Genomic DNA, 26,184 nt, shown 5'->3' with positions numbered 1-26,184 from the left:
GTTCTTAACTGACTTGCCTAGTTAAATAAAGGTTAAATAAATACAAATTATTTTGAATATATGATACAACTAGCAGTGAGGTGAGTCCAAAGTAGTGCACTATAACGTGTAGGAAACCCTGGTCGTTTAGCGTCGCTTTAGACATGTGAGACCAGGTGAAGCATTCAGCCCATTAAGGTTGGTGTGGTGATTGGTGGAGTCAGGTTTGGTGTCTGGTCGGGGAAGAATCGTGCAGTGGTTGTTGCACTCCAGGACCAGGGTTTCTTACCCCTGATCTAGAGAATCGGGTGTCATTTGCGATACAACCCTGGTGGGTGTGTTTCAGGATTTCAGGGTGACTCACCGTCCATAGGGCTGATGTAGTCGGGCAGGTGTGCTGCTGCGGCTGCTGCTGCCGCGGCCGCCCCGGTCTGCAAGAGGAGGTCTCCGTAGGTGCTTCTGCCACTGGCCATGAGGTGGTAGTACTGTGTAGGATTGGCCCCTGGAGGGGGAGGGGGCAGGCTGAACAGACCACGCTCCTTCAGGTGCTCATGGGTCACTGTAGGACAGAGAGAGGGAGAGAGGGGTGAGATGAGAGGCACCTGTTAACTAACCGACAATTGACACAGGGAAGACTGGCACAGGAACAGACAGACAGCGAGAGAGGTAAAGAGAGACAAAGAGAGACAGAGAGATAGAGAGAGAGAGAGAGAGAGAGAGAGAGAGAGAGAGAGAGAGAGAGAGAGAGAGAGAGAGAGAGAGAGAGGAAATGAGAGGACGTAGAGACAGAGGGACAGACAGACAGCGAGAGAGGTAAAGAGAGACAAAGAGAGACAAAGAGATAGAGAGAGAGAGAGAGAGAGAGAGAGAGAGAGAGAGAGAGAGAGAGAGAGAGAGAGAGAGAGAGAGAGAGAGAGAGAGAGAGAGAGAGAGGGAAATGAGAGGACGTAGAGACAGAGGGACAGACAGACAGAGACAAAAAGAGTGAGTAGGCAAAGAGACAGACAGACACAGAGAGTGTGCATTGCTTCACAGGTTTGAAGATCTTTGCTACAGCAGATGCCTGGAGGCAAAAAGGCTTTTGGTAAGCGATGGGTGAAGTCTGAAGTGAGGTTTGATGGGGTGTGTGAATGACCCTGGGGAGTAAAGGAAGAAGACAAAGAAGGAGAAAAAGAAAGAAGGGATAACACATTCCTGCTTTTCTCTTGTCTCATACATAAATTAACTGTGACAGACTATCTGCTCACACACACACACACACACACACACACACACACACACACACACACACACACACACACCACACACACACACACACACACACACACACACACCACACACACACACACACACAGAGAAAGCCATAAATGCTATCCAGAGTGAGTAGAAGGGAAACCCTTGAGCACCACAGTAATATTGATGTAAAACATGTTAACACCTGCACCCAGTAAACCCACATTTAAAAGTGTCACAAGCTATAAGAGTGAGAGATGGATTTGTTTTTCTTCCTTTCCTTTCATTCACAGCGAGCCACTGTGGGCTAAAGCCATTACTATGGCCTCCCCCTGTTTCCTGCTCTCCGTTTGTCCCTGTGGATATGTCAGGGGCTAATGTCTCAAATCATCAAATCAAGTTTTATTGGTCACATATAGGGCTGTGGCGGTCACGAAATTTCATCAGCCGGTGATTGTCAAGCAAATAACTGTCAGTCTCACGGTAATTGACAGTTTATTAACATAAACACATTTAGCATCTCCTGGCTTCCACACATATATTACAAGCCACTGATGCAGACCTTTGGAACATCTACATTTTAAAAAGTCAAATAAATCCATGTAATATAGCCTACACCTTCACAATAAATCCATTATGTATTTTAAACAGGTCTAAAGAAGCATGATATGAACAAAATGTAGTATATTTCAGAAGAAAAGAAAAGCATACTCTGAGTTGTCCTTATGTTAGGTCCTGATCTGGCTATGCGATATGGCTGTGGGCTACACTAGTTCATTTAGCAGACAAGATTTGCTTAGAATTCCATGGCATTATTTTATATTATTTTATACTATGAAGAATTCAATTGAACAAAGCTGAAAAAAATATAAATATTTTCTACAAACGATTTGAGGGAGTGTTCCGTGTTGATTCGGCTATTCCGTGTTGAGCGGTTAAAACTTATTCGGGATCTGTGTCCCTTCCACGGGACGGTTGAGCTAACATAGGCTAATGCGATTAGCATGAGGTTGTAAGTAACAAGAACATTTCCCAGGACATAGACATATCTGATATTGGCAGAAAGCTTAAATTCTTGTTAATCTAACTGTCCAATTTACAGTAGCTATTACAGTGAACGAATACCATGCTATTGTTTGAGGAGAGTGCACAATTGTGAACATGAAAAGTTATTAATAAACAAATTAGGCACATTTGGGCAGTTTGGCACAACATTTTGAACAGAAGTGCAATGGTTCATTGGATCAGTCTAGAACTTTGCACATACACTGATGCCATCTAGTGGCCAAAATCTAAATTGCACCTGGGCTGGAATAATACATTATGGCCTTTCTCTTGCATTTCAAAGATGATGGTACAAAAAAAATACCAAATAACGTTTTTTTTTCTTTGTATTATCTTTTACCAGATCTATTGTGTTATATTCTACTACATTTCTTTCACATTTACATAAACTTCAAAGTGTTTCCTTTCAAATGGTACCAAGAATATGCATATCCTTGCTTCAGCTACAGGCAGATATATTTGGATATGTCATTTTAGGCAAAAATTGAAAAAAGGGGCTAATCCTTTTATCAAAGAAATACAGTAGGTATTCCTATATGCTTATTTACAGAGTTATTAATGTAACTTTAGCTGTTCTACAAACGTTGGGCTATATGTTTGGATTTTTAATACATTGTAAGGCTGCATGATGAGACTAAAGATGATTTGAAAAATTGTCGCTTGAAAGGCATGAGCTCTGCTTTGTTTTTTACACAGGCTGTACACACTCCATCAGTCTCTCAGTCACAATTTGACAAGCACTTGATAATGCCTCGAATTTCACGGCAGTATCACCTTTGTGGCCGGAATGCACCCTAAAAAAAAACATGCCTTTTGCGGCCCGGAGAGCGGCGTTGTGACCTTCTCCCTGAATGCTATTCTATTCTGTGCAAGAAATAAATATTCCAAACATAGTCTGGGAAAGTTGTGGGGTGCAATAGATCCCAAATTAATACAACCACTAGCATCCCCCAATACTTGTTTACACAAGGTGGCTGACACAACAGATCAGAACATTTAGTTTAAAATGTTGATAAACTATTAGGCTACTTCTTCACATTATAAGTGCAGCAATGCGCACATGGCAGTAAGCTATAAATACAAATGTTCCATTAGTGGGAAAGCACCATTATCAAAAGTGACAGCAAATGTGATTATGCCAAAGCCACGGGCCACAACAAAATGGTCCTATCAGGACCAATAACATATTGATGTTTAATTTACGTGATATCCAGTCGAGTAGAAATAGGAAGGAGAAGATTGAGATACTTTTAAAAACAAAGTCTGATATTATTTTTTGCCTAATAATTTTGTCTCAAAGAGCTTATAGACGTTGACCAATTTTAAAATGTAATCTTGCTATATCAGAATGTGAACAACTCGTAAAAAGACTATGGGCAAATCACTTGTTCGAAAAATTAAGAGACCGGTGAGGATAGTCTCAGTGCGAAGTCTCCTGGTGAGAGTAGTAGTCCAATGGAACTATTATGTTAAAACTCCCAAAAATGCCCAATGTCAACATGTCCTGATGATGAAACACTTGAACACTTGTTAGAATGTAGCATTAAGAAGGAAATCTGGGACCTAATGCAAGTCGAACCAAATTCCATTGTATGGGGAAATCAATGGAACCCTTAAAGAGAACTAAAAATACCTTTTTGCCTCTTCATATGTATAGTGAAACAGTTTTTTAAACAAATTACAACATAACTATATATATATATATATATATATATATATATAAAATGGAAATGTGATGTAATTTACAATGTATGATATTAATCCAGAGCCTAATTATAATACAGAGCCTAATTATTTTTCTAAACGCAACCAAAAAAATAAAATACATTTGAAATGATGCAAACAACTGATTGTATCTCATGAAAGACAAAAGAAACAGAGAAATGTGGTTTAAAAAAAATAAAAGTAAAAGAACAGGCATGTGTTTCTGCTGGCCCACAGAGAAGCTTTAGTTTCTCCTCACCTGCCAGATCACATAACCACTTCCAGTACAGCTGCTTTGTGTGGACTGGACAGACACACTAAAGATGGTGGCGGGTAGTGGACTGGACAGACACACTAAAGATGGTGGAGGGTAGTGGATAGGACAGACACACTAAAGATGGTGGAGGGTAGTGGATAGGACAGACACACTAAAGATGGTGGAGGGTGGTGGATAGGACAGACACACTAAAGATGGTGGAGGGTAGTGGATAGGACAGACACACTAAAGATGGTGGAGGGTAGTGGATAGGACAGACACACTAAAGATGGTGGAGGGTAGTGGACTGGACAGACACACTAAAGATGGTGGAGGGTAGTGGATAGGACAGACACACTAAAGATGGTGGAGGGTAGTGGATAGGACAGACACACTAAAGATGGTGGAGGGTAGTGGATAGGACAGACACACTAAAGATGGTGGAGGGTAGTGGACTGGACAGACACACTAAAGATGGTGGAGGGTAGTGGATAGGACAGACACACTAAAGATGGTGGAGGGTAGTGGATAGGACAGACACACTAAAGATGGTGGAGGGTAGTGGATAGGACAGACACACTAAAGATGGGGGAGGGTAGTGGATAGGACAGACACACTAAAGATGGTGGAGGGTAGTGGATAGGACAGACACACTAAAGATGGTGGAGGGTAGTGGACTGGACAGACACACTAAAGATGGTGGAGGGTAGTGGATAGGACAGACACACTAAAGATGGTGGAGGGTAGTGGATAGGACAGACACACTAAAGATGGTGGAGGGTAGTGGATAGGACAGACACACTAAAGATGGTGGAGGGTAGTGGACTGGACAGACACACTAAAGATGGTGGAGGGTAGTGGATAACCTTTTATTCTCTCAGGCGGCTCTATTGCTCAGCATTTTAGCCTCTCAGGCGGCTCTCTCTAGTCTCTTCAACCTGTTGTCATAACAGGTTTGTGAGGACAGGCCTGTCATCATATGAACTCCGTACAGGGGAAGGAAATGGGCTTTGTTTGTCTTTGCTAATTTCCATGGTTTCCGATACCCAAACATTCGTTCACACACTTATACACACATTCTATTGTGTGCATGTGTACACATACACTCTCACTCTCTCACACACACACACACTCAAGCACGCACACACGTACACACATGCAAACACACACACTATATACATCATACACATCCCATTACATGAGAGGATGAAATGAGAATGTTTTAATGTATCAGAGTGTATTAGGTGTTAGACTAATTACCATAGTATGGTGGCTAATGTAGTGTGTAAACAACTTAACAACATATACCCAGGTGTGTTCTGGGAGATGTTGTGTGCAAGACGTGTGTTTATAGCGACAACTATCTTATATACTAGTCTTATGTGCCTCAAACACAGTCTGCTCCTCTCATCTCACCTTAATGCTGAAACAAATATGTTTGTAAATCAACCAACTATATTTCTGCCTTATCGTTAGCATTTGTATAAATATAATTTATAATCTGACAGATATGGGCTGTGATTTGACGTAGAAAATGTAGTTTTATCTGGACTTTTAATTTTTTACATTTGTTTTAATGCTCTCTTATAGTAAGATCCCCTATAACTGCCAGGAGATTGCATGCGTGTCTGTGTGCATGTGTGTCTCACCTTCTGTGGGGCTGAGTCCACGGGCAGCTGAGATCATGGATAGGGTAGGGCTGCTGTGCATGGAGCGGAGGTAGTGCTCCATGTGGTGGTTGATGTAGGGGTGAGGGGGGCTGAAGGGGGACTCCCCCGTCCCTGCTGCCTGAGGGGACAGACGGATCAGAGAGATGCCGTCTGAGATGACTGGGCTGCTGGCTAGGCCTTGAGGTCTGGCGAGAGAGAAAAGAGGTGGAGAATTAGTTAATGACAGAAATAGAGAGTGAAAGAGACAACCATCGATAAGCACATTGTTGTTTAAAGTGAAGACCTTGAAAGAGTAAGGCAAAACTGTGAAGTAAAACAGAATGTTTGTGAATTGTGGTTTACGTGTCAGTCAGGTCTGTCCCTGAAACCAGTTCCTCTACTACTGTTCTTTCTCCCTATTCCTGTTGTGTCACAGTCTTTTACCGCTACTCAGAGTAAGGCCTCAGGCAGTGAAAAAGTTGAGACTGAGGGTCTTAGACTCCTATGAAAAAGCCTACTGTTTTGGTGGGCTCAGCCAAGGTGTCTCTCATATTGGTACTTAACGCTTTTACAAGACAACATATCCTCCGGATGTTACTGTAAAACGGAGGCATCTCACTGGCCACCTTCAAGCTAGCATATTAATAAAGCAAGATACAATGATTGAAGTGGAGTCAGAGGTAATATAGTCCACAGGTCACCGTCAGTGGTATATATATTTGTCATTTGTTGGCAGTTAACTAGCAAGTCTGCTTGTAGAAACACAGCCAGATTGCTGTAACTCTTGATAGCTGGCCCCTGAAGCCAGAACTGAACACTGAATACAGTACAGTCTGTCTGCTGACCACTGGCACAGTTCTTTGAACTGTCTTTGGCAAAGCTAGTTCTTTGAAGCGACACGCTACTCCTCCTGTGAATCTGGTTGTTGTGCCATTACATTTTCAAATGGGTCTAATTGAAACCACAATGTGTGGTGGGCCAGGCAGTAGAGCACCTGGAAACAGGGAGTGACTGCCACTTCTCTGAGGAAGAAAGACTGCCGGACACCATTCAAGAGCTCTGTAGGCTACTGTACTTACATTCAGATGAAGAACTTGTTCAACTCTATCCTCTTGCAAAAACAACAGTGAAAGGTAGAAGCCAAGAGACTAGAATGTATTTTGCTAGAAGCCAAAAGACACATTTTTATGCTGCAATTCATCCACACCCCTCCACTGTCTGTCTGTTGTTATTGAGACATGCAGGCTGCTCCTAACTGAGGAGTCGATGTGTTAGGAGTAGTTTTTAAACAAAGCAGTACCACGTCCTCACACTTCATTAGTCTTCAGTCACTTTCCAAGCAGGAGGAAATGACCACTAATGAGGTGGGGGAGAGTGGGAGAGGGTGGGACAGTGAGGTGGGGGAGGATGGGGGAGAGGGTGGGACAGTGAAGTGGGGGAGAGTGGGAAAGGGTGGGACAGTGAGGTGGGGGAGGATGGGGGAGAGGGTGGGGGAGGATTGGGGAGAGTGGGAGAGGGTGGGACAGTGAGGTGGGGGAGGATGGGGGAGAGTGGGAGAGGGTGGGGGATGATAGGGGAGAGTGGGAGAGGGTGGGACAGTGAGGTGGGGGAGGATAGGGGAGAGTGGGAGAGGGTGGGACAGTGAGGTGGGGGAGGATAGGGGAGAGTGGGAGAGGGTGGGACAGTGAGGTGGGGGAGGATAGGGGAGAGTAGGAGAGGGTGGGACAGTGAGGTAGGGGAGGATAGGGGAGAGTGGGAGAGGGTGGGACAGTGAGGTGGGGGAGGATAGGGGAGAGTGGGAGAGGGTGGGACAGTGAGGTGGGGGAGGATAGGGGAGAGTGGGAGAGGGTGGCACAGTGAGGTGGGGGAGGATAGGGGAGAGTAGGAGAGGGTGGGACAGTGAGGTGGGGGAGGATAGGGGAGAGTAGGAGAGGGTGGGACAGTGAGGTAGGGGAGGATAGGGGAGAGTAGGAGAGGGTGGGACAGTGAGGTGGGGGAGGATAGGAGAGAGTGGGAGAGGGTGGGACAGTGAGGTGGGGGAGGATAGGGGAGAGTAGGAGAGGGTGGGACAGTGAGGTAGGGGAGGATAGGGGAGAGTAGGAGAGGGTGGGACAGTGAGGTGGGGGAGGATAGGGGAGAGTGGGAGAGGGTGGGACAGTGAGGTGGGGGAGGATAGGGGAGAGTAGGAGAGGGTGGGACAGTGAGGTGGGGGAGGATAGGGGAGAGTGGGAGAGGGTGGGACAGTGAGGTGGGGGAGGATAGGGGAGAGTAGGAGAGGGTGGGACAGTGAGGTGGGGGAGGATAGGGGAGAGTGGGAGAGGGTGGGACAGTGAGGTGGGGGAGGATAGGGGAGTGTAGGACAACATACAAAAAACTACCAAAATGCTCTGGCTTAGAAAAATCATAAATAAGCTAGTATACACAAAGATGTTTTAACATCCATTAGTTATAATGATAATAATTCATATTAGATACAACTAGGACTTTGGATTTAAAACACATAGTTCTGTATCTCAAGGATAGTAAATTCTGATATGTGCCAAGAGCACGAGGTAAAAAAACTGTTAAAATACTGATACGGTTTCTTCCTGTAAAATCTGTGGATTTGGATATACTCATCTCTAAATCACTGAAATCCACAGGGATGACAGGCTGTCTGAGGCTGGTTGCGGGTCTGAAAGGTGGGTCTGAGATGTTACCGTTCTTGGAAAGGCTTGGATTCACCTCAGTCTCTCATTTATACCCCTCTGTATTGGAGCCAACCTGCCCCAACCCAACACAGGCCTTGTTGCTTCCTCTGTTTCCAGTAAACGCCTACAGACAACCAGCCTTGTCTGACGGCCAACTTTCTGCCATCAACCCCTTCCAATGGATGGCCCATAAAGAGGTTTCTGTTCTGTTCTGGGGGAGCTGAGAAAAAACAGACGCCGATTCCCTCCCCTTGGTGCGTCCACACACAGCACAGAGTTAGAGAGAGCCCTGCGCGAGTTCCAGAGATTAGCATCCGGCTTTGCTGACGCTCCGGGTTTCGCAAAACTGGCACCAGAGCGCTCTTATCTGTTTGGGTAAGTTTTTACGGACCGTACTGGTTGGTCACCGTCCTTCATGTTTAGCCCCAGTGTTCCCTGTTACCACTGTGCTGTGGGGAGAACGTCATTTGGTGGAGCGGTGGGATCTGGGATCTGTGGTGTGATGACCCCAAAGAGCATTTCGAGCTGACTGACTCTCCTGTGGTCCTGACCTCAGCCACAGAAGATCAACACACAGAGTACACAAGTGGAGGCTGTGAATGCTAATTGAAACCGTGAAATTTAAATTGTCAAGTTTGTGGAGGCTGTGAATGCTCTGCCTTATGGAAGTGCAAAAATGGTGAACCACAACTAACCTGACTGTTTCAAAATGAATTGGGGAGCCCTGCCTCCCAGACTCAAATGATTTATTTGATCAGAGCTCAAATGGAAACATGACATATAATGGACACATATCTTTCTTAAAGTCCTTCAATTCCTTTGTTTCAATGGGAAAACATTTAAGATTTTTTTTGTATGGGTTTCTCTGAGCTTCAAAATACCCCAGTAACACAATGCAGTGTTCACACATCGTCGCAATCAACAATACCTTATTTGTCTGTCAAGGTATGACACCAGAACACGTTAACACATACAGGACATAAATCACTCAAACTACCATGTGTGTGTTTGAGTCCATGATAATAAGGTGAAATGTACTACCTCGGCCTGTCAGGGGACAACAAAAAGGAGACCTCTCTGACAGCTACTACAGTCTTGTTAAAATGCCCTCTTTTTGACAAGATGTTACTTGAACTGCTTTTCCACAGACATGTCTTAGTCACAGCAGAGAAATTACATTGAAAAAAAAATATTACCAATATCATTTTTTTGTATTATGTCCCTTGATGATGTGAGGCATGAGGCAAATGCCTCTTCTGCCTAATGGTAAGTTCACCACAGATGAGTAGAAGGGGGAGAGAATGATTCAAGAAAGTGAGGACACACAAACTACATTACAGTACATTTCCAATTCAGGTAATTGTTGTTTGCTTCACTAGATGATTACAAGCTTGTAGCTAGCTAAAGGGCATCAGATAAATCTTGACATTTTTAAGCCGTTCATTTGCAACAGCCTTTAATTTGACTGATGGCTGCTTCTGTCCTTTCATGAATTCATTCCTTACAATAATTCACAGGAACTGTTAAATCCTCCCATAACCAGAGTGAAGACTTGAACCAACAAAATGCACCCAATCAGCACGCTTGGGATCAACCCCATCTTTCCACAATCAGCATGCTCAGGATAGGCCTCCCTTCTAACGCTAACCAATCAGCACACTCGGGAACTGCACGTTAACCAAGCCAAACAAAGAAAAAAAACAAATGGCTGATCTGTAAAATCCATTTAATCAACACATTCCAAGCCCAGACTGATTGCCTGGTAAACTGGACCACCACATCTGTTTGTGTAAAAGATTGGTGCAGGCTGCAGCTCCACAGCTCCACCGCACAAAACCTTGGGGCAGAATCCTGCTCAGCTCAATGCTGCAATTTACTTCCTCACTCTCTCAAAAATAATAAATAGCAGTCCTGCTGGTCTGGAATGAGTGGGGATCTGTTTTTCTTTTCCTCTTGTTGTGTTGTCATTGAGGTTCTGGGAACAGAAGGCTGGATTTTGGATACTAATTAGTAACCCCCTCTAACATGTTGGCAGACAAGGAAGACTGTCTTCCCTCTTACCAGACTTGTGGGTTCACACAGAGGATGCCCATTTCCACATTGCCACAATCCGCTGTACACTGCACATTATAAGCACTGTCTCAAAACAAAATGCTGTGCTTTAACACTGTCTCAGAGCAAGCTAGCCCTGCACTGTACTGTTGAGGAAATTCTGTCCCCAAAGAATTTCCCCAAATTCCCCCAGTCCAGAAGAGGCAAAATGCTCCAAGCATTTTAGTCTTAGGTCTTTGGTGCATCTAGCCATATCCATGAGTACAGCTAGCCAGGCACAGACTGATACAGCATCCCTCCCTAGGAACCTTGTCCCTGGTTTTCCTTAGTTGTCATTCATCCTGGTTCCTCCTGGTTCTACCGTAATGGTAGTAGTCATTAACCAAGCAGGAACAGTCATATAAACTCAGCAAAAAAGGAAACGTCCCTTTTTCAGGACCCTGTCTTTCAAAAATAATTCGTAAAAATCCAAATAGCTTCACAGATCTTCATTGTAAAGGGTTTAAATACTGTTTCCCATGCTTGTTCAATGAACCTTAAGCAATTAATGAACATGCATCTGTGGAACGGTCATTAAGACACTAACAGCTTACAGACGGTAGGCAATTAAGGTCACAGTTATGAAAACTTAGGACACTGTCACGTCCTGGCCAGTATAAGGGTTAATTGTTATTGTAGTTTGGTCAGGACGTGGCAGAGGATATTTGTTTTATGTGGTCAGGGGTGGTGTTTTGGTAAAAGGGTGTTGGATTTAGTATTTCCGGGTTTTTGGTTTATGGTCTATGTTTATGTATTTCTATGTGTAGTCTAGTAAGTGTGTTTCTATGTAGAGTTAATTGGGGTGGACTTCCAATTGAAGGCAGCTGTGTGGTGTTGCCTTTGATTGGAAGTCCTATATTAGTTGGGTGTGTTTGTCTGTGTGTTTGTGGGAGATTGTTCTGTGTTTAGCCTTGTGCCTTGCCAGACTGTCTGTACATCGTTCGTTCACTTGTTTTGTTATTTTGGTGTTCATTTTGGGAAGTTAATAAACGTCAAGATGAGCTTACACATACCTGCTGCGTTTTGGTCCTCCATTACCGACGAAAACCGTGACAGACACTAAAGAGGCCTTTCTACTGACTCTGAAAAACACCAAAAGAAAGATGCCCAGGGTCCCTGCTCATCTGCCTGAACGTGCCTTAGGCATGCTGCAAGGAGGCATGAGGACTGCAGATGTGGCCAGGCCAATAAATTGCAATGTCCGTAGTGTGAGACGCCTAAGACAGCACTACAGGGAGACAGGACGGACAGCTGATCGTCCTCGCAGTTGCAGACCACGTGTAACAACACCTGCACAGGATCGGTACATCCGAACATCACACCTGCGGGACAGGTACAGGATGGCAACAACAACTGCCCCAAGTTACAGCAGGAACGCACAATCCCTCCATCAGTGCTCACACTGTCCGCAATAGGCTGAGAGAGGCTGGACTGAGGGCTTGTAGGCCTGTTGTAAGGCAGGTCCTCACCAGACATCACCGGCAACAATGTCGCCTATGGGCACAAACCCACCGTCGCTGGACCAGACAGGACTGGCAAAAAGTTTTATCTCACCAGGGGTGATGGTCAGATTCGCGTTTATCGCGAAGGAATGAGCGTTACACCGAGGCCTGTACTCTGGAGCGGGATCGATTTGGAGGTGGAGGGTCTGTCATGATCTGGGGCGATGTGTCACAGCATCATCGGACTGAACTTGTTCAGTTTATGACTCAGTTGTTGAATCTTGTTATGTTCATACAAATATTTACACATGTTAAGTTTGCTGAAAATAAACGCAGTTGACAGTGAGAGGACGTTTCTTTTTTTGCTGAGTTTAGCTAGCTCTGTACGGAGTCACTGTCAGCCATGTTAGTTACATATTGGGATATTGTTTTTGATGATATATCGTATCGTTTTGACAATACTACAATATTATTTTTGCGCCAGATGGCTGTACCTGCACCAAAATACCAATATTTTTCCTTCATAGCTTGTTCTCCATCTTCTTTTTAAACAGGGAGCCAATTTGTTTTTAGCACTTTTATTTCCATGACTGATCAACACTTGTTTTCTCACGGCTCTCTCTTGTCCCTCTGCAGCAGGAATTATGGTTTGGAACATCGAATCACAATAAATTCACAGTATCAAATCACAATACATATAGAATCATGAGAATCACAATAAATATCGTATTGGCACCAAAGTATTGTGATAATATGTGACTCGTTTCAGGAAACTAGGCATTTGTTGCACGTCCATGCTTCACAGGAGAGGCATTTGAACGCAAACGTATAAAACATTTTTTACAACAATGTGTTTTTTGGCAGAAATGCCTTCTGGAACATGTGCCTTAATAACAAACTTGTATGCCATCTGAAAATACAAATAAAAATGTTCAATTACGAGCCTGGTTGTTTTAGACATGGAAAAAGCCAGTAACCTTCCCACTAGCCATGATTGGCAGAGATAATGGATGGGCTGGACATGCCGAGAGATGAGTTTGGATTTATCTGATATGTAGCATGCTTCTGTCTATAACATGAGCTGGTCAGTATGTGTAGGTAATTCTTTCTAATGCAGCTTTTTTGAAAGATATCACGTAGTAGAACTGAAAAAGTGTTGCTCTCCACTTTCTGGAGGAATGAGTTTTGAAATCAGTGGAATGCCCTTCGGAATTAAAGTATGATAGCTAAGGAGATGGAGAAATTTCTCGCGTTTGATTGCAAATATGCAGACGGAGTTGAAAAGAGAACACGCAGAAGGCTATTGTATTACATCTTCAAATGGGCAACCTTGACATCTGTGAAAGAGTGGGAGAAACGTCCATTCATGTATACGGGTAAGATATTATACAGTACCAGTCAAAAGTTTGGACACACCTACTCATTCAAGGGTTTTTCTTTATTTTTTACTATTTTCTACATTGTAGAATAATAGTGAAGACATGAAAACTATGAAATAACATATATATAATCATGTAGTAACCAAAAAAGTGTTAAACAAATCAAAATATATTTTATATTTGAGATTCTTCAAAGTAGCCACCCTTTGCCTTGATGACAGCTTTGCACACTCTTGGCATTTTCTCAAACAGCTTCACCTGGAATGCTTTTCCAACAGCCTTGAAGGAGTTCCCACATATGCTCAGCACTTGTTGGCTGTTTTTCCTTCACTCTGCGGTTCAACTCATCCCAAACCATCTCATTTGGGTTGAGGTCAGGTGATTGTGGATGCCAGGTCATTTTATGCAGCACTCCATTACTCTCCTTCTTGGTCAAAGTAGAGACGAACAAAGCCGGATGGGTGTAGACAAAAAAGAGCTCTCCAGTAGGTTTACAAAAACATTCAAGGGCCATTTTCTCAAAAGTGAGGTTACAAGTTTATCAACTTTCAAAGCAGAATTACTTTACCATTGTTCCTCAACTGTAGTGTATGATATACCATTTTCTAGTTTGAGTCTCTGCTTTTACCAAGAAGGAGAGTGATGGACTGAGTCTCTACTTTTATCCAATAAAAAACACAACTTCAAATTTTGAGACCAAATCGAGCCGGTCGGTCACATACTGTGTGGTCGCTGGCAATTCCCAGCCCTACTTTCTACCAGAGTAGGACTAGTCCCAGAGGTGTAAATATGACAGCTCTGACAGAATGACTCATTTTGTTCCATGCAAACAGTGATGAAGGGTCTCAGTGTGGATGCGTCATGTTCAGGCAGACAGGAAGCAGAACCCCTGACATACTGTGGTGCGGGTAACAAAGCGACACAACACCGACATATGAAACCACCACTTAATTTGCAGAGTAATGTTACGTAATTAGGGTGATTTTGGCACAGCCGGAGGAAGATTAGGGGCTTGATGAATTAGGGGAGCACTGTCAAGATCAAATCACGTTAATCATTGCAGTCGGAGTACAGACTCGGTTTTCATCCCCACTCGTACTCCTTCCTGGTTTGTTTAGTGATGAATAGCTTTTCCGCTGCAGGAAAAAAATATTGTATCACCATCAGATAAGTGAATATAAATGGAAGGACAAGTCCCACAAACCTATTGATTTGTTTTATCCACCTGTTGTCACGCTTGTCGTCGTAGAGAAAAAGGGACCAATGCGCAGCGGGTTTCGTGCTCAACATATTTATTTATAAAATAATGCGAACACCACGGAAGAAAACAATAAACAAACTAACGACATGAAACAGTGAAAGCAGGCTCAACAAAAAGCAGTGCTCTCAAACAACTACCCACAAAAAACAAAGACAAACACACCCTACTATATAGGACTCCCAATCAAAGGCAACTCAACACACCTGCCTTCAATTGAGAGTCCAACCACAATCAACTAGACATAGAAACACAGACATAGACCAGTGACAAACCCCATAATACATACATCAACTACCCTCTGCCACATCCTGACCAAACTACAATAACCAAATATACTCTATACTGGTCAGGACGTGACACCTGTTCGTGTTTTTTAAGATAAGCAGAGGAGGGAGAGGAAGGCTGGCAATGTTAAGCAGACTAAACCTTTTCTGGGACGGACAACAAATAAAAAGTTGTGGACTGGAAAGAAATGTCAATGTGGGTGGAGACTGAATGACAAAAATAAACACAATTGGGCCCAAGTTCTGTCTGTCTCTCTATCTTCCTTGCCTGCCTCCTTGCCTGCCTCCCTGCCTGCCTCCCTATTTGTCTGTCTGGCAGATACCTTTCTGTGAATCTCCTCTAATGTGAGGAGGATGTTTCCCTGGCAGTTTGCTCCCTAGTGTTGCTGCACACCATGCCAGGAGGACCACAGAGCTTTCCATGTCCCACACCATGAAACGTAAGGAGGGGAGATGCTATTGATGCTAGACTGGCTGGTTCTTTCTTTTCTCTCTCAGTATAATCTGTCTCTGATATGGACCTGGCTTTCTCTCTCTCCATTTGCAAAGGCTTCTCTCTCTCTCTGGCTCGGATGAAAGCAGGGAAGGATGGAGGGATCACCGAGGGTGAATCAATACAGGGTGATGACTGACCTGCTCATTCACATTCTTGTAAAGAATGGGATGCACTTAAGAACAAAATCAAGTTGATTATTTCATTTAATTAAAGATAAGGTTAAACAAACAAGCAAGGGCACAACGTTCCAGCTAGATGCCTTTGTCATGAACACCCCCATTCTGCCCTGCTCTGCAACACAAGTGGTGTGAATCTGAACTTAATAAGATAGTCTTATTTACCCATGCATGGTGTGGAGGGGGTGTGGCTCGTAATGGTACCTCCCCTCATGGTGACGCATGTCGATCGGGATCGGTGTGTGAAACGTGGGGAAGAGATGGTGAGGACCTGTGAGAAGAAAGAGGAGAGACGGGGGGCAGAGAGAGAGAGGGAGGAGAGATAAGAAAGATATGGGCACTTCAATAAAGACTTTCAAGTTAAATATTTAAAAGGGTAAAAACCTAAAGCTACAATGCAGCAAAGATGAACCACCTCAAAGAGCTGGCTGAGCAGTTTTGTGTTAAATATTGGCCCTATCACACAGGAAGAAGAGTGGCTAAATAAATAATCAAAGAGGTCCTGAGGAATCCTACTACATCTCAAACAAGAGAGATGAGAAAGATCACATTGGGCCTTTGACAAAGACCTGCTGCGATCCAGCCCTTTGAACTTAGTGTGTGTGTTCATGTGTGCGTGTGTGGTTTGTGTGCGTGTGTGTGTGTGTGTGTGTGTGTGTGGAGGTGCCCATTTGAAGGAGAGATACAGTCTGGACATAAACAAGGAACAACAGTGATGAGAGGAAAACCTCACACTACACTTGAGATGCTCACCTCACTTCACGATACTGGCAGCTAGCAGCAGCTAAACCATTATTATCCTAGAAATTAGTAGTGTTAATTATTGTACAGACTAGTAGTGTTTATTATCCTACAAGCTAGTAGTGATTATTATCCTACAGACTAGCAGTGGTTATTATCCAACACACGAGTAGCGGTTATTATCCTACACACTAGTTGGTATTATCCTACACACTAGCAGTGGTTATTATCCTACAAACTAGAAGTGTTTATTATCCTACAAACTAGCAGTGTTTATTACCCTACACACTAGTAGTGGTTATTATCCTATAGACTAGCAGTGGTTATTACTTTACGCACTAGCAGTGGTTATTATCCTACACACTAGTAGTGGTTATTATCCTATAGACTAGCAGTGGTTATTATCCTACAAACTAGTAGTGTTTATTATCCTACAAGCTAGTAGTGGTTATTATCCTATAGACTAGCAGTGGTTATTATCCTACAAATTAGTAGTGTTTATTATCCTACAAACTAGTAGTGTTTATTACCCTACACACTAGTAGTGGTTATTATCCTATAGACTAGCAGTGGTTATTATCCTACAAACTAGCAGTGGTTATGATCCTACAAACTAGTAGTGTTTAATATCCTACAAGCTAGTAGTGTTTATTACTCTACACACTAGTAGTGTTTAATACCCTACACACTAGTAGTGGTTATTATCCTACACACTAGTAGTGGTTATTACTCTACACACTAGCAGTGGTTATTACTCTACAAACTAGCAGTGGTTATTACTCTACAAACTAGCAGTGGTTATTATCTTACAGACTAGCAGTGGTTATTACTCTACAAACTAGCAGTGGTTATTACTCTACAAACTAGTAGTGGTTATTACTCTACAAACTAGCAGTGGTTATTACTCTACACACTAGTAGTGGTTATTACTCTACAAAGTAGCAGTGGTTATTACTCTACAAAGTAGCAGTGGTTATTACTCTACAAACTAGCAGTGGTTATTACTCTACAAACTAGCAGTGGTTATTACTCAACAAACTAGCAGTGGTTATTATCCTATAGACTAGCAGTGGTTATTATCCTATAGACTAGCAGTGGTTATTACTCTACAAACTAGCAGTGGTTATCATCCTACAAACTAGCAGTGGTTATGTCACGTCCTGACCAGTAAAGGGGTTATTTGTCATTGTAGTTTGGTCAGGACGTGGCAGGGGGTGTTTGTTTTATGTGGTTCGGGGTTTGTTGGGATATGTAATTATGTAAGAGGGGTGTTTGTTTTATGTTGTCCGGGGTTTTTGGGTATTGTTCTGGTTTTGTATTTCTATGATTTTCTAGGATGTGTATTTCTTTGTTGGCCTGGTATGGCTCTCAATCAGGAACAGCTGTACATCGTTGTTGCTGATTGGGAGTCATACTTAGGTAGCCCTTTTTTCACCTGTGGTTGGTGGGAAGTTGTTTTTGCATAGCTGTGTGTGTAGCCTGCATTACTGTTCGTTCGTTCGTTTTCTTGTTTTGTTTTTTCAGTGTTCCAATGAAAGTTAAAATGAGCACTCAACCCGCTGCGCCTTGGTCTACTACATACGACGACCGTTACAGGTTATTACACTACAAACTAGTAGTGTTTATTCCTCTACAAACTAGCTGTGGTTATTACTCTACACATTAGCAGTGGTTATTACTCTACACACTAGCAGTGGTTATTACCCTAAACACTAGCAGTGGTTACTACTCTAAACACTAGCAGTGGTTATTACTCTACAAACTAGCAGTGGTTATTACTCTACAAACTAGCAGTGGTTATTATCCTATAGACTAGCAGTGGTTATTACTCTACAAACTAGCAGTGGTTATTACTCTACAAACTAGCAGTGGTTATTACTCTAAAAACTAGCAGTGGTTATTATCCTATAGACTAGCAGTGGTTATTACTCTACAAACTAGCAGTGGTTATTACTCTACAAACTAGCAGTGGTTATTACTCTACAAACGAGCAGTGGTTATTATCCTACAAACTAGCAGTGGTTAGTATCCTACAAACTAGTAGTGGTTATTACTCTACAAACTAGCAGTGGTTATTATCCTACACACTAGTAGTGGTTATTATCATACACACTAGTAGTGGTTATTATCCTACACACTAGTAGTGGTTATTATCCTACACACTAGCAGTGGTTATTACTCTACACACTAGTAGAGGTTATTACTCTACACACTAGCAGTGATTATTACTCTACTAACTAGCAGTGGTTATTAGTCTAATAACTAGCAGTGGTTATTATCCTACACACTGGTACTGGTTATTATCCTACACACTAGTAGAGGTTATTATCCTACACACTAGTAGTGGTTATTATCCTACAAACTAGCAGTGGTTATTATTACTCTACAAACTATCAGTGGTTATTATTACTCTACAAACTATCAGTGGTTATTACTCTACAAACTAGAAGTGGTTATTATCCTACAAACTAGTAGTGGTTATTATCCTACAAACTAGTAGTGGTTATTACTCTACAAACTAGCAGTGGTTATTATCCTACACACTAGTAGTGGTTATTATCCTACACACTAGTAGTGGTTATTATCCTACACACTAGTAGTGGTTATTACTCTACAAACTAGCAGTGGTTATTACTCTACAAACTAGCAGTGGTTATTACTCTACAAACTAGCAGTGGTTATTACTCTACAAACTAGCAGTGGTTATTATCCTACACACTAGTAGTGGTTATTGTCCTACAAACTAGTAGTGGTTACTACTCTACAAACTAGCAGTGGTTATTATCCTACACACTAGTAGTGGTAATTATCCTACACACTAGTAGTGGTTATTATCCTACACACTAGTAGTGGTTATTATCCTACACACTAGCAGTGGTTATTACTCTACACACTAGTAGTGGTTATTACTCTACACACTAGCAGTGGTTATTACTCTACAAACTAGCAGAGGTTATTACTCTACAAACTAGCAGTGGTTATTACTCTACAAACTAGCAGTGGTTATTACTCTACAAACTAGCAGTGGTTGTTATCCTACACACTAGTACTGGTTAGTATCCTACACACTAGTACTGGTTATTATCCTACACACTAGTAGTGGTTATTACTCTACAAACTAGCAGTGGTTATTACTCTACAAACTAGCAGTGGTTATTACTCTACAAACTAGCAGTGGTTATTATCCTACAAACTAGTAGTGGGTGTTATCCTACAAAAGAGTAGTGGATGTTACTCTACAAACTAGCAGTGGTTATTATCCTACACACTAGTAGTGGTTATTATCCTACACACTAGTAGTGGTTATTATCCTACACACTAGCAGTGGTTATTACTCTACACACTAGTAGTGGTTATTACTCTACAAACTAGCAGTGGTTATTACTCTACACACTAGTAGTGGTTATTACTCTACAAAGTAGCAGTGGTTATTACTCTACAAAGTAGCAGTGGTTATTACTCTACAAACTAGAAGTGGTTATTACTCTACAAACTAGCAGTGGTTATTACTCAACAAACTAGCAGTGGTTATTATCCTATAGACTAGCAGTGGTTATTATCCTATAGACTAGCAGTGGTTATTACTCTACAAACTAGCAGTGGTTATCATCCTACAAACTAGCAGTGGTTATGTCACGTCCTGACCAGTAAAGGGGTTATTTGTCATTCTAGTTTGGTCAGGACGTTGCAGGGGGTGTTTGTTTTATGTGGTTCGGGGTTTGTTGGGATATGTAATTATGTAAGAGGGGTGTTTGTTTTATGTTGTCCGGGGTTTTTGGGTATTGTTCTGGTTTTGTATTTCTATGATTTTCTAGGATGTGTATTTCTTTGTTGGCCTGGTATGGCTCTCAATCAGGAACAGCTGTACATCGTTGTTGCTGATTGGGAGTCATACTTAGGTAGCCCTTTTTTCACCTGTGGTTGGTGGGAAGTTGTTTTTGCATAGCTGTGTGTGTAGCCTGCATTACTGTTCGTTCGTTCGTTTTCTTGTTTTGTTTTTTCAGTGTTCTAATGAAAGTTAAAATGAGCACTCAACCCGCTGCGCCTTGGTCTACTACATACGGCGACCGTTACAGGTTATTACACTACAAACTAGTAGTGTTTAATCCTCTACAAACTAGCTGTGGTTATTACTCTACACACTAGCAGTGGTTATTAGTCTACACACTAGCAGTGGTTATTACTCTAAACACTAGCAGTGGTTATTACTCCAAACACTAGCAGTGGTTATTACTCTACAAACAAGCAGTGGTTATTACTCTACAAACTAGCAGTGGTTATTATCCTATAGACTAGCAGTGGTTAATACTCTACAAACTAGCAGTGGTTATTACTCTACAAACTAGCAGTGGTTATTACTCTACAAACTAGCAGTGGTTATTACTCTACAAACGAGCAGTGGTTATTATCCTACAAACTAGCAGTGGTTATTATCCTACAAACTAGTAGTGGTTATTACTCTACAAACTAGCAGTGGTTATTATCCTACACACTAGTAGTGGTTATTATCCTACACACTAGTAGTGGTTATTATCCTACACACTAGTAGTGGTTATTACTCTACAAACTAGCAGTGGTTATTATCCTATAGACTAGCAGTGGTTATTACTCTACAAACTAGCAGTGGTTATTACTGTTTCCTGTTTCCGGTCACAACTTGCAGACTTGTTTACGCTGCTGTGCGTTTTTGTTGCCGATCTTACTTTGATACCTGACGGTTTTTTACTTTTCATTACCGTATATTTTAACTTTTTCCCTCACTCAACTTTTTTCATTCAACTTTTTCACCCCGGAGGTTTTATCTGGACATGGTTCGTCAGGACTTCAAACAGCCGAAGCTAAGTAACATTAACATGATGCCTTCTAATTGCAGTCGTTGTACTTATAATATACAGGAGAACGATCGCCTTACGGCAAGGATAGCTGTGCTGCAAGCCCAGCTTCAGACGCGATCGTTAGGCAAGGGTAATTTCAGTGTAGGAAAGGATGAAACGGCGTCTGTGCCACCAGTAAGTACAGATAGTAACGTTAGTATAAACCCCCTCGCACGGTCCCCGCAGCCGGACATCTTTCTCATGGCTTCTGGAGGGAAACGCTGTAGGAATGCTCAACCGGTGTCGCTTATTCAGCCGACAGAAACTTTCAACCGGTTCTCCCCATTAAGCGAGTCGGAGTCGGAGGCCGAGACTTCTCTGGTCTCTACTCCTCCCGTTGTGGGGTCTGAGACGCCGACGGCTCCCACCATTAGCTCTGACAAATTGAAAACCCTAGTCATTGGCGACTCCATTACCCGCAGTATTAGACTTAAAACTAATCATCCAGCGATCATACACTGTTTACCAGGGGGCAGGGCTACCGACGTTAAGGCTAATCTAAAGACGGTGCTGGCTAAAGCTAAAACTGGCGAGTGTAGAGAGTATAGAGATATTGTTATCCACGTCGGCACCAACGATGTTAGGATGAAACAGTCAGAGGTCACCAAGCGCAACATAGCTTCAGCGTGTAAATCAGCTAGAAAGATGTGTCGGCATCGATTAATTGTCTCTGGCCCCCTCCCAGTTAGGGGGAGTGATGAGCTCTACAGCAGAGTCTCACAACTCAATCGCTGGTTGAAAACTGTTTTCTGCCCCTCCCAAAAGATAGAATTTGTAGATAATTGGCCCTCTTTCTGGGACTCACCCACAAACAGGACCAAGCCTGGCCTGTTGAGGAGTGACGGACTCCATCCTAGCTGGAGGGGTGCTCTCATTTTATCTACGAACATAGACAGGGCTCTAACTCCTCTAGCTCCACAATGAAATAGGGTGCAGGCCAGGCAGCAGGCTGTTAGCCAGCCTGCCAGCTTAGTGGAGTCTGCCACTAGCACAGTCAGCGTAGTCAGCTCAGCTTTCCCCATTGAGACCGTGTCTGTGCCTCGATCTAGGTTGGGCAAAATAAAAAATGGCGGTGTTCGCTTTAGCAATCTCACTAGTATAAAGACCTCCTCCATTCCTGCCATTATTGAAAGAGATTGTGATACCTCACATCTCAAAATTGGGTTACTTAATGTTAGATCCCTCACTTCCAAGGCAGTTATAGTCAATGAACTATTCACTGATAATAATCTTGATGTGATTGGCCTGACTGAAACATGGCTTAACCTGTTGGGTCTAGGGGGCAGCATTTGCACGTCTGGATAAAAAAAATGTACCCGATTTAATCTGGTTACTAATCCTACCCAGTAACTAGAATATGCATATACTTATTATATATGGATAGAAAACACTCTAAAGTTTCCAAAACTGTTTGAATGGTGTCTGTGAGTATAACAGAACTCATTTGGCAGGCAAAACCCTGAGACATTTTCTGACAGGAAGTGGATACCTGATGTGTTGTATTGACTTTAAAGCTATCCCATTGAAAGACACAGGGGTTTAGGAATATTTTGGCACTTCCTATTGCTTCCACTAGATGTCACCAGCCTTTACAAAGTGTTTTGAGTCTTCTGGAGGGAGATCTGACCGAACAAGAGCCATGGAACGGTGATGTCCCATTAGACACCTGGCGCGCTACTTCATGTTGGGTACCCTCGTTCCAATACGTTATAAAAGGCTATGCATTCGTCCACCTTGAATATTATTCATGTTCTGGTTAAAAAAGGCCCTAATGATTTATGCTATACAACGTTTGACATGTTTGAACGAACGGAAATATATTTTTTCCCCTCGTTCATGACGAGAAGTCCGGCTGGCTTACATCATGTGCTAACGAGACGGAGATTTTTGGACATAAATGATGAGCTTTTTTGAACAAAACTACATTCGTTATGGACCTGTGATACCTGGAAGTGACATCTGATGAAGAGAATCAAAGGTAATGGATTATTTACATAGTATTTTCGATTTTAGATCTCCCCAACATGACGTCTAGTCTGTATCGCAACGCGTATTTTTCTGGGCACAGTGCTCAGATTATTGCAAAGTGTGATTTCCCAGTAAGGTTATTTTTAAATCTGGCAAGTTGATTGCGTTCAAAAGATGTAAATCTATAATTCTTTAAATGACAATATAATATTTTAACAATGTTTTCTAATTTTAATTATTTAATTTCTGACGCTGACTTGACTGCCGGTTATTGGAGGGAAACGATTTCCTCAACATCAATGCCATAGTAAAACGCTGTTTTTGTATATAAATATGAACTTGATAGAACTAAAAATGCATGCATTGTCTAACATAATGTCCTAGGAGTGTCATCTGATGGAGATTGTAAAAGGTTAGTGTATCATTTTAGCTGGTTTTATGGTTTTGGTGACCCTGTCTTTGACTTGACAAAACATTACACACAACTCTTGTAAATGTACTGTCCTAACATACTCTAAATTTATGCTTTCGCCGTAAAACCTTTTTGAAATCGTAAAACGTGGTTAGATTAAGGAGATGTTTATCTTTCAAATGGTGTAACATAGTTGTATTTTTGAAAAATTTGAATTTTGACATTTATTTGGATTCAAATTTGCCGCTCTTGAAATGCACCTGCTGTTGATGGAGTGCACCACAGGTGGCACGCTAGCGTCCCACCTAGCCCCAAGAGGTTAAGCCTGATGAATTTACTGTGTTAAATGAGGCCTCACCCCCAGGTTACATTAGTGACCATACCCCCCGTGCATCCGGCAAAGGCGGAGGTGTTGCTAACATTTACGATAGCAAATTTCAATTTACAAAAAAAAAAAACAACAATGACGTTTTCGTCTTTTGAGCTTCTAGTCATGAAATCTATGCAGCCTACTCACTCACTTTTTATAGCTACTGTTTATAGGCCTCCTGGGCCATATGCAGTGTTCCTCACTGAGTTCCCTGAATTCCTATCGGATCTTGTAGTCATAGCAGATAATATTCTAATTTTTGGTGACTTTAACATTCACATGGAAAAGTCCAGACCCACTCCAAAAGGCTTTCGGAGCCATCATCGACTCAGTGGGTTTTGTCCAACATGTCTCTGGACCTACTCACTGCCACAGTCATACTCTGGACCTAGTTTTGTCCCATGGAATAAATGTTGTGGATCTAAATGTTTTTCCTCATAATCCTGGACTATCGGACCACCATTTTATTACGTTTGCAATTGCAACAAATAATCTGCTCAGACCCCAACCAAGGAGCATTAAAAGTCGTGCTATAAATTCTCAGACAACCCAAAGATTCCTTGATGCCCTTCCAGACTGCCTCTGCCTACCCAAGGACGTCAGAGGACAAAAATCAGTTAACCACCTAACCGAGGAACTCAATTTAACCTTGCGCAATACCCTAGATGCAGTTGCACCCCTAAAAACTAAAAACATCTGTCATAAGAAACTAGCTCCCTGGTATACAGAAAATACACGAGCTCTGAAGCAAGCTTCCAGAAAATTGGAACGGAAATGGTGCCACACCAAACTGGAAGTCTTCCGACTAGCTTGGAAAGACAGTACCGTGCAGTATCGAAGAGCCCTTACTGCTGCTCGATCATCCTATTTTTCCAACTTAATTGAGGAAAATAAGAACAATCCGAAATTTATTTTTGATACTGTCGCAAAGCTAACTAAAAAGCAGCCTTCGCAAATGGAGGATGGCTTTCACTTCAGCAGTAATAAATTTATGAACTTCTTTGAGGAAAAGATCATGATCATTAGAAAGCAAATTACAGACTCCTCTTTAAATCTGGGTATTCCTCCAAAGCTCCATTGTCCTGAGTCTGCACAACTCTGCCAGGACCTAGGATCAAGGGAGATACTAAAGTGTTTTAGTACTATATCTCTTGACGCAATGATGAAAATAATCATGGCCTCCAAACCCTCAAGCTGCATACTGGACCCTATTCCAACTAAACTACTGAAAGAGCTGCTTCCTGTGCTTGGCCCTCCTATGTTGAACATAATAAACGGCTCTCTATCCACCGGATGTGTACCAAGCTCACTAAAAGTGGCAGTAATAAAGCCTCTCTTGAAAAAGCCGAATCTTGATCCAGAAATTATAAAAAACTATCGGCCTATATCGAATCTTCCATTCCTCTCCAAAATTTTAGAAAAAGCTGTTGCACAGCAACTGACTGCCTTCCTGAAGACAAACAATGTATACGAAACGCTTCAGTCTGGTTTTAGACCCCATCATAGCACTGAGACTGCACTTGTGAAGGTGGTAAATGACCTTTTAATGACGTCAGACCGAGGCTCTGCATCTGTCCTCGTGCTCCTAGATCTTAGTGCCGCTTTTGATACCATCGATCACCACATTCTTTTGGAGAGATTGGAAACCCAAATTGGTCTACATGGACAAGTTCTGGCCTGGTTTAGATCTTATCTGTCGGAAAGATATCAGTTTGTCTCTGTGAATGGTTTGTCCTCTGACAAATCAATTGTAAATTTCGGTGTTCCTCAAGGTTCCGTTTTAGGACCACTATTGTTTTCACTATATATTTTACCTCTTGGGGATGTCATTCGAAAACATAATGTTAAATTTCACTGCTATGCGGACGACACACAGCTGTACATTTCAATGAAGCATGGTGAAGCCCCAAAATTGCCCTCGCTAGAAGCCTGTGTTTCAGACATAAAGAAGTGGATGGCTGCAAACTTTCTACTTTTAAACTCGGACAAAACAGAGATGCTTGTTCTAGGTCCCAAGAAACAAAGAGATCTTCTGTTGAATCTGACAATTAATCGGGATGGTTGTACAGTCGTCTCAAATAAAACTGTGAAGGACCTCGGCGTTACTCTGGACC

General features: G+C 42.4%; 1 protein-coding gene across 1 annotated transcript in view; it reads right to left on the bottom strand.

Moving 5' to 3' along the window:
- Positions 1-26,184, bottom strand: part of LOC106582360 (zinc finger protein GLI2) — a 178,592-nt gene that overhangs the window by 45,386 nt on the left and 107,022 nt on the right. The window contains exons 3-5 of the mRNA XM_045704761.2: positions 15,871-15,976; positions 5,887-6,092; positions 344-538 (exon numbers count right to left, since the gene is read on the bottom strand). Of these exons, the coding sequence (XP_045560717.2) occupies positions 344-538; positions 5,887-6,092; positions 15,871-15,976 (507 nt within the window). The remainder of the gene's footprint in view (positions 1-343; positions 539-5,886; positions 6,093-15,870; positions 15,977-26,184) is intronic.

Source organism: Salmo salar, chromosome 21 (genome assembly GCF_965601325.2).
Source record: "Salmo salar chromosome 21, fSalSal1, whole genome shotgun sequence".
In the NCBI taxonomy this organism is placed as follows: Eukaryota; Metazoa; Chordata; class Actinopteri; order Salmoniformes; family Salmonidae; genus Salmo; species Salmo salar.
This window is presented reverse-complemented; position numbering and strand designations above follow the sequence as displayed.